We start from the raw sequence: 10,195 nt of genomic DNA, 5'->3' as shown, positions 1-10,195 counted from the left end.
TTTTAGTAATAGACAACATTATTTTGTTATATTTCTTTCGAAGAACTGATGAAATGATCTACCATCATCGAGAACTAGTTGAAGACAGGTAGAAGGTCCCTCAGTCCAACTCTTTATCTTTCCTATCCAAATGTATGTATTTACATGACTAGTATGACATTGATATACTTTCTTTCAATAAATTTGAGTTAACGTAAAGTAGATGAAAAAATTGAGATAAGCTGTCCTAAAAAAAAAATAACGCACTCTATTACATTAAAGAAGAGAGGCTCAGGGGCCATATCGCTGATCTATGCAACAATAGCCAAATTACTATACTTTTGCCAAAGTACCGTTACAAAATCAAATACAATTCAAAGGTAAACTATTTGAATTACCATACCTATACTGGATTTCAAAACTCCATAAAAATCTTTGCCGAGCGCTCGGCAGGCACTTTGAAGTGAAAGTTTCGGGTCCTTCGGATGAGACCTTAAAACCTGAGGTCCCGTGTCACGGCAGGCGTTGGTACGATAAAGACCCTCACTGCTAAATGACCCTGAGTGCCGAGTAAAGGTCAAAATTTTAAAGCCCTTAAACCCCTAAAAGTCTTTAAAACATCTGTATCTCAGATCCTGAAATGATCCGTCATCACCGAAAAGTTATCCAACCAGGTTCAATTAATTATTTATCATGCCAAAAATTTGCAAGAATATGGACCAAGCCGTGCACATTTTTATCAAAGTGTGTTAATATGGTCGATATTAACGCACTTTGACAAGAAATATAGGTTTTCAAGGTGCGTTAACTGGGTCCAAAATTTAACGCACCTTAAATTTTTTTAAAGTGCGTTGTAAAAAAGGAAACTTCACATGTTTGCAAAGGGAAAACAAAAATATGATATAGCAACACAGGATTTAAGCCATAGGAAGAATTTTTACATGCTGACATTTGAGGAATACTTTTCGTTCAACGAAAGTTTATTCATTTCTTTTTTAGAGAAGATCCATAGAGGAAAAGAGTTGAATCCTCAACGTCTTAAGACGCCATTATGAAGAGCCTACTTTAAGTTGACCTTAAACACTTAAATAAATAGGATCTTCATCATCGATGTTGTGATACAAAGTGCATTATTCGATTTCACCATCGATAGGCAGCCCAAATATTTTTTTCAGCTAAATAATCAATTGCTATTAATGCAAAGAGACATTTATCAAAACATTTATTGAATGTGATAACATACCAAAACATGATTTGACTAGTAAATGAGAAATATTCAAATGCGCCATTGTAGCAGCACGATTTTTATTATATAATTATCTACAACCAACGATACAAAACTTTTTTTTCCTTCAAATGCAAATTTTTAACATTTTTGACTAAAGTATAATGCAACTAAAACATGCTTTATTTTATAGTTCTATACTACATTATAAATCGTTCATGTATATAAAAGATCATGATGAGACAATTTTTCTTCGTTTTCATTGTGTTTATTAATTTTTTTGTGTGTCATGCGTTGTCCTTTAGTCCGAAGCTTTTGAAAATTTTCAGCTTCTTCTTTGGAACTGCTCCATCAATTTCAGCCAATTTTGGTAAAAAGCAATTAAACAATGGAAGTTACATCCCAAGCCCTTATCCTAATTCCATTCGTACATGTGTTAAGAAACATGCGTAAAACTTGTCCTAGAGTTTAAAAGTATTGGGTTTAATATTTTTTCATTGATTTGATCTGCTCTTACATACATAATACAGAATAAAATATTCAATTCACGTGTACAAAGGAAATTTATGATTTTTTGTTTATCATGGTGAATGGTTATTTTATTTCATCTTGTTTTAATACATTCAAAAGAAGTTTTATTTTTAACTTATCTATTTCAGTGATTACTGTTGCATGTGTCCTGTTCTAATCAGATCAGTGTTAAGATTCAATTATGTCGAATAACTACGTCTCACATTTACAAACCTATAGGTAACTTGAATCTGGAGAGTATGAAGCATGTTTTCATTAAGGTTTTAAATGAGAAAGTTGAGACACTTGAATTTTTTTTAAAATTTTTCTATGTATTTTTATTAGTTAGTAAGGGATGTCTTGGTATTAAACAATACTCAATATCAAAATTTAAAAAAAAAAAATGAAAAAAAAGAAACATGGGTATATGATTCCATGCTTTAACTGACTGCATGTATCATTTGTGAATTTGTGAATATACAATGAAAATATTATTTAATTGTTGAAATACAGGTATGTGTTAATTTTGGGATGTTGTTCCAGTTTAAACATATCAACTTTCTCAATATATACGTTTACAAGTCACTAGCATCACTCATGTGATCTACTGCTGTCTGTTTATGTCATCTCTTGCGTCGACCGTATTGTGGCATGCGTTATCCTTTAGTCCAAAGCTTTTGAAAAAAAAATTCAGCTTCTTCTTTGGAACGGCTCCATCAATTTCAGCCAATTTCGGTATAAAGCATCTATAGCTAAAGGTTAACAAATACTGTGTTTTTTACTGTCTTCCTCCCTTGGGCCCGAGGGAGGGTGGGGGATGGGGGATGGCCAAATCCACTCAGATTAATGCAATCTTGATCTTCTCTAGTCTTAGTAATCAAACAGTGAAACGATTTACACAGAAATGATCAGCATATAGCCCTGTTCAGATCTTGTGAAATTCATTGCACCTGGTTTCAGGGATACAGCTCCATGATGGGGCTTAGTTGATTATATATTAAAAACGCTTTATATAGTATTACTGAAATATGAAGAAAACGAATAGTAATCAAGCTCAAAGTCCACTGAAACAATACAATTTAAGAGAAGGGCAAACGCGGACCTCTCAAAACATCAGAGATGGGACCATGTGCCTTGGAGGAGTAACATCTCCTGCCGACCGGTCACGCCCACCGTGTGTTCCTTGTCATGATCGGGCAAAGGGAAAAATCCGAAGACAATTCAGGGGGAAAATAATAACAATTTGTATGAAAACGCCAGTCAACATTCGATAGATTGTATTTGCCAACAAGGGCATTGTATCGACCATAGAATTTGCTAAACGTTGGCATAAAACGAGACTGTATCATCAACTGATTTATCAATAGCTTGCCTCCTTTTAGAAATTATTAGTACTTAGAAAAGTTTACCTTATCACGTTTTATCATAAAGTTTTGCTTTTTATTTGCCATTAATGTTTTTCTCAAGTAAAATATCCAAATTTGAAACAGATGTGTCAGACTCTGTGAAGTCTTTTATTTAGAGTTTAAAGGGATATAATGAATCAACATATGAATGAAAATGAATATTGTTTATTGATAAAACGTTGTCGATATATGTAAATGTCAAATTGAATCCCACAGCAAATAACTTCTTCTTTTCATGTATTTTTTTAAAATAAATTTGCTTCATATGAATAATAGGTCTGCTAATAACGGAGCGCAATAAGTACCCATGAGAATTCCAATAGATTGATGATAATCTAACATCCAAGCTTTTTGATAAACGTGATGACTTCAAATTTTCAATCGTCAACTTCCCATACTTATGCAGCAATATACCTTCATAACCTGCTTACGGGGTTTATATTTCCCAGTTGATTCAATACAAAAGAGCATTCTCTACGTATGAACAATTTCTAAAACGAGGTAAGTTATTGACAAAAAAGTTGATGATTCAAGAATATCACCAGTCTCCTTTAAAGTCGTCATTTAGTATGTTCTATGTTCGATACGATGATCTTGTCAGCAAATATAATTTATCATCGAATCAAATGCCCATTCATACTAACTGTTAGGCCATTATTTACACACTGAATTGTCGACAGATTTTTCCATTATTTCTCGATCATGACAAGGAGCACACGGCGGGTGTGACAGGTCGGCAGGGGATGCTCACTCCTCCATGGCACCTGATCCCACCTGATGTTTTAGAGGTCCGTGTTTGCTCTGCTTCAAAATTTGTATTGTTTTATGGACTTTTTGAGCCTGAATACTGTTCGTTATCTTCATATATTTCATGAAGAAGAATTAAAAAAAAAACTTCCATATGAGAAGAATAAATCTCTTGCTATGACCTTCGATCAACTCGACCTTCAGACATATTTCATTTCAAATTCAAAGTAAAATATCGCGAAGCTTGATATCATTTATGAACTTCTTTAGAAAGCGATTAGTCATTGAATGTCCTTAAAAAAAATCTAAATTCAACACATATTTTTGTTTTGCAAATGAAATAACTACATAAGTGACTACTTACAGGTTTTGTTTACTATTTATTTACATATTTCTTCTCTTCTTAACAGTACTGGAATGACTTTTGTTACGATGAGAGAAAACTACAGTGTAACAATTGAAATTTTAAATGACTGTTATATTAAGAAAGTAAATATTTTTTTTCTACTAAACAGTACCGAGAATGACGTAAAGGGTAATATGATGATCTTCTCTGGCCAAAATTAAAAGTTATCAGATTTTACTAATGATATGAATGTTTTACCATATTTCTGTAAATAACAATACTATCTGGAATAGAAATTTCAGCTATTTCTTTAAGTAATTTTTAATAAATAGTACAACAATGAATTATTTCTGTTCGAAAATTAAAGTAAACAGAGGATCTTTTTTGTTAAGTTTAGCGTTTAGTGTAGCTTGTCGTGGAATTTGAAATAATGATCTAATGAAATTTACGTACACGTCAATGTCACTCATTCGTAAAGGTATCTGTAATGTGTGCCTCTCATAAAAACAAAATCTAAATCTAGATATATACTAAGCTTTCAAAGTAGAAAAAATGCTTTAATGACTTTCTTTTAAATTTAAAATTCAGAATTATATCAGTGAAAAATATATAAAGCGTACGTATGAACACTAAACTTTAGAGGCTTTCAGGAAATTTGAAGGTCTGCCATCATGCAGGTAAAAAGTCATTACATGTCCTTTTCTTATAGTGCTACTTTTTAAGAACATTTAAACCATCCTCTAAAAGTTAATAATTACATGTATTCATATATTGAAATTTTCAATGAAACAGATTCCTTTCATGTAACAATTGTCCCTTTTTTTCTTTTCAAAACTCATCAGTATAATATTTGTGTGAACTTTAATTTCAGTGTGTTTGGTTCTTATTCTTAACATTCCTACTTGGTACAAGTATTACCGATGCTTCAGAGAAGAAAGGTACAATAAAATTTGGTAACGGGAAGTATGACATAAAGGATAAATGCTGGGAGACAAAGCCTACAATACCAAAATTGAAGGTCAGCTCTGGCTACCAATCGTTGGAAATCAGGTAAGAATTTCCACAATTCATCTTATTCATTAAGTACCTTTAATAATATATTATTAACAAGTTTGATAAAAATAGCATTGAAAATAAATCACCAGTTGTTTTAATAATTTTTTAAAATTTATTAAGAAAATACCTCTTTTTGCGTATAATTATGTAATGTTTCCATAGATGACATTTTGATTTTGCTGAAACAGATCTAGAGAAATCCGGGCTTTATGTGTTAAGTACCCTAACTTTATACATTTTTGTATGTACATTTTGTATTTTATGTGATGACGAAAACGATCTCTTGCTTCTTTTAAGCCAGCTGTAGATTGCTGCTTATAAATGCTTTATTTCCAGTTCTCTATTAGACGACTTCAGGTATCTTTACCTTCCTTGATAACAATTAGAACAAACTTTTTAGCACCATTAATCTACAATTAGGTAATCATTACAGAATGTAGACATTTCTGAACATAAATCAGCATCGGCATAAGAAAAATCGTCATTTAAAATAATTAGTTAGCATCAGCGAGCATAAAAAAAAATACCCGAAGGTAATCATTTCTAACAGAAAGTATAACAAACGTTACTAGAATATAACTAACATTTCCACTAATTACATTTTTTTCAAGGCTTCCAAAGTTACTATTTCCTAAATTTCGGGATTTTATGCATATGACTAATTTTTGAGAATTTTATTTTTCTGATTGAAAAATTATTGATTTTTTCAATGCAATAAACACTATTTTAATAATTCAATAAAAAAAGGGAAAATAACGAAAAGATGTGGGATAGGTAACATTGAGGAGAAAGCATTCTCTAAACATTTTGTTTGACAAAGTTATGAGAAATATCAGTCGACAAATCAGTGACTTGAAAAAAAATCATGGACACATTTGCAGAAAAGTTACTTTACGCATGTGTGTTAAGACTAGGTTAAGGCGTTTCTATGCAGATGAACTAATTAAAACGCAATCAGGCTATACTTCTTATACAGAGAAGGTACAAACTTACTGTCTGATGTATACTTAGTACCCATGACATGCCATATACGGTATACAAATTATGACGTCATTATTCTTTGCTGTTCGAGGTTATAAAACATATCAATAAAACAGCTTCGGAGCAAGGGCATATCCTATTTAATTTTACACAAACAAGGTATATTGATTGATTGATTGTATATTGTTTTACGTCCCATTCGAGAATTTTTCACTCATATAGAGACGTCACCATATACCGGTGAAGGGCTTCAAATTTTGACCTTTACTCGGCACTCAGGGCCATTGAGCAGTGAGGGATCTTTATCGTGCCAACGCCTGCCGTGACACGGGGCCTCGGTTTTTAAGGTCTCATCCGAAAGACCCGCAACTTTCACTCCAAAGTGCCGAGCGCATGGCGAAGGAACAGTTGCTACCTATTTTTTATCGACTTAGGTCTGTCGCGGCCGAGATTCGAACTCACGACCTCCCGATCACGGAGCGAGCGCTCTACCGACTGAGCTACCGTGAACGGTAACAAGGTATAATAAGAAGTAGAAAAATTCCAAGGATTGATGGTATTACTGCACACATATCGACAGTTCATTTGATTTGTTACTATTTGTAAAGTTTTCAGTTGAAATGGGTAAAAATGCACAGCCAGGTGGAAGTTTCCTCAAATTCTGGTCAAATGAGAAAGTGCATAAGATTTGTGCAGCAATTTTATTAATCTTTCGAATATTTTTCATAGCATTATACATGATTTATGTGAAAATATATAGGATATGTCCTTGTTCCGAGGCTGTTGACGTGTCATAATTTGACGAGCTATAACATGTCCTGGGTACTTTGTATGTATAAGACAATAATTAAACTTTTGTGTATAATATATTTATCCTTTATGCGTTTTTATTAGCTCATTTGTAAGGAAACGCCTTTACCTAGTCTTAACTCACATGCGTATAAAATGTTAATACGTCTGTACCATCAACATATTTGGCAGTTGTCATCCCCTCTTGCGTTATGTAATCAACTTGGAAACATAAACACCGAATGTAGGTAAAACAGATGTAATGAAAATTAGGAAAGTGCGTTTGTTATATGTTGTATGTAGTTTAAAATGTACTGAATTCAAGCGGAAATTCAATAGGAATCAGAAATGCTAGATTAAATTCATTTTCATCACCAAACTAGATTCTTTAAATCATTTTAGATACAGTTGTATATTCTTTGAGTAATGAAATTGAATTGTTTTCTGATTAGATTTAAAACTATAAATGCAGTTACATTTTCCGTCAACCACAAAAGTTGACCAATAACTCCTCAAGATGGAAATCAGTATATGTCTGGCAGCAGACGGGTAAGATAGCAGTATGTGCCCACGGAACAAAGGGTAAACGTTTATAGTTAAGAAATAATGTTGGCATAACTTTATCTTTTCATTTCTGCGGATGAAAGAGGGTTGGACATTAAAGACTCGTATACCTTGTTTGATTAAACGGTGATTTATGCCCTATTTAGTCTCTTTTAAAGATTCATACCACAAGCATTTTTTTTATTTCCCACAAAGAAGAGTACAGTAAAACTCGGTTATAGCGAAGTCCTGGGGACTTCGCTATATCAGTAATTCGTTATATCCGTATAAGGAATTCATTAAATTTATATAGCTGGGGATCCAAGAAAACTTCGTTATATCCGTGAATTCGCAATATCCGTGTTCGTACTAAACAAGTTTTACTGTAACAGTTTTCAATATTTTTTTTCAATTGAAATCACCGGTCACAGTATCTTGGTGGTGGGCCGTTCACCGTTATCGGGAGGCCCGGGATCTATTCTCGTTCTTCGCACGGCGTCATATCTAAGACATAAAAATAAGTAATGACTGTTCCTTCGCCAAGCGCTCGGCACTAGAAGTGAAAGTCACGGGTCTTTCGGATGAGATCTTAAAAAACGAGGTCCGTGTCTCAGAAGGCGTTGGCACGATAAAGAACCCTCACTGTTCAATGGCCCTGAGTGCCGAGAATAGGTCTAAATTTGAAGCCCTTCACCGATATATAGTGACGTCTCTATATGAGTGAAAAATTGTCGAATAGGAAAAAAAACCATATGATCAATAAATCAATCAATCAATCAATGGAAATCTAATGCAGAAATTTTTAGTCTTTAAAATGTAAAACAAACTCTTGAAAATGTTTCAAGAAACTTTACATTAACAAAACTTTACACATTTCTAAATCTTTTCAAAAATTATTTTGAACTTAAAATTTAAATTTTCTTGCTTTTCACCAAATTATGTGACTTGCTAAAAAAAATAAAGCTGTTTAAGTAAACAGACATACCTATTTAGTAAGAGAGGCACCAATTATGCAAAAATATTTTATTTTTTAAAGAAAAGAATTTGTGTTATTTATCCTTAAGCACTTATAGTTAAACTTTAAACAACCTTTAAGTTACTTTAAGCTTATCTTTAAGCACTGAAGTAAATCTAAAGACAGCTAAAAAAAAAAAACAACCCATGAATGACCGTTTAAAGGCACATAATTAAGGAACATCCTGTGCATACAACTCATATCAATTTAGACAATCAACTCAAAATAAGAATTGAAATGTTTTAAAATCTTAATATTAATTCTTTTTTAGAAGAAGGATTCTTCGTGCTTTAAAGTGCAGATCGGGAATAAAGAAGTTAATTGACCAAAACTCATGTGACTGCGAACCAAGGTAAAGGTTATTTACTTAATTTATGCGCTACCATAATTACATAATACTACTTTACAATATAATTGTAAATAAATAGTGAGAAATATATTTCAGGAAAGTGTCAAATATTGGACTGAAAAACATTTGCCCACACGAATTCGAGTACGTAACAACGATATACAAAAACAAAAAAAGATGCTACGTCGTACATCCGCATAAGCAGTGTGTTACATACGCAAAGTGTAAAAAGAAGGAGTAAGTAATATAAAAAATAATCAATTCAATTATCTTCATGTATTTTCAATTTCCAATCATTTTGGTGTACAACTTTTAATCTTCTTGTTTGTGAACAAAAAGTCTTATATTTTCCATAAACGTAGTAATCGTATGCAACTTTTACCAGCATTAAGAACAAAATCCTTACAGGGGTTGCTCGAAGAATGCCTCGATGAAAAGTGCATGTTTGCCCGATCGACACCGTATTTTTAATGTCTGGGTTTTCTGTCCAGACAATTACCGATTTGAATTGGAGACCCTGGAGTTACCACAGTGCTGTACCTGCAGAGAATACTGGGATTGCGAAGATGATAGTTAACATCGGATGAGGAATTTAAGTCACAAAAGTTGACAACAGCATATGATGAAATACAAGCTTGGTATCACTGACTATGGAAAAAAGGAAGAACATCATGATCTTCTGAGAAAGCAGATCCTTTAATATGCTACACAGTTTCTTATGCTGTATATTTGTCAATAAAAGAATCAGCTTTTTGTTCGACAGCTTTTATTAATATTTTCGACATCCCACAAAATTCAGCATATTCAAAGATGAATCATTTCGTTTTCAAACTACTGTCTTTAAATAAAAAGATCGAAACTTTTGTTTAGGTCGGCATCCACAACGATCAATTTTGTCAAAACCACCCCACCCTCCCCACAATTTGCCTGTTTCTGGAAATAGATAGCACAAAGTTATGTACAAACATCGTATGTAATTATAATATAGAACTTGTACATGTACCATGTGTACACCTTTTTGAAAATTTCTAGATCCGCCCACATTAGAATTACGTCACCCCACGAGTACTGGTTTAAACTTTATCACTATTGGATTGCACATGGTGTACACATTATCATATCAGTAGGAATTAATCCATTAATCGTGTGTTTTAACTGAATTATAATCAATGAAGTTGACAGTACCTATGACAGGCGGTAAGTACAACTTTGGATACAGAGTGGGGTAAAATAACCTGAAATGCAAATG

General features: G+C 32.9%; 1 protein-coding gene across 1 annotated transcript; it reads left to right on the top strand.

Annotated features, from left to right (window-relative positions):
• The first annotated feature begins 4,884 nt into the window (after positions 1-4,884).
• On the top strand, positions 4,885-9,703 carry LOC133178241 (uncharacterized). The gene is made up of 5 exons (XM_061312985.1): positions 4,885-4,890; positions 5,085-5,263; positions 8,869-8,949; positions 9,043-9,183; positions 9,355-9,703. Exons 1-5 carry the CDS (start codon positions 4,885-4,887, stop codon positions 9,521-9,523), a joined length of 576 nt encoding a protein of 191 aa, XP_061168969.1. The 3' UTR covers positions 9,524-9,703.
• Positions 9,704-10,195: the final 492 nt, after the last annotated feature.

Source organism: Saccostrea echinata, unplaced genomic scaffold (assembly GCF_033153115.1).
Source record: "Saccostrea echinata isolate AGI-Se365-2 ecotype Australia unplaced genomic scaffold, CSIRO_AGI_Sech_v1 ptg000002l, whole genome shotgun sequence".
In the NCBI taxonomy this organism is placed as follows: Eukaryota; Metazoa; Mollusca; class Bivalvia; order Ostreida; family Ostreidae; genus Saccostrea; species Saccostrea echinata.
This window is presented reverse-complemented; position numbering and strand designations above follow the sequence as displayed.

Coding starts and splice junctions, on each gene's coding strand:
- LOC133178241 (XM_061312985.1), top strand. Junction 5,264..8,868: donor TACCAATCGTTGGAAATCAG/GTAAGAATTTCC, acceptor ATTCTTTTTTAG/AAGAAGGATTCTTCGTGCTT. Junction 8,950..9,042: donor TCATGTGACTGCGAACCAAG/GTAAAGGTTATT, acceptor AATATATTTCAG/GAAAGTGTCAAATATTGGAC.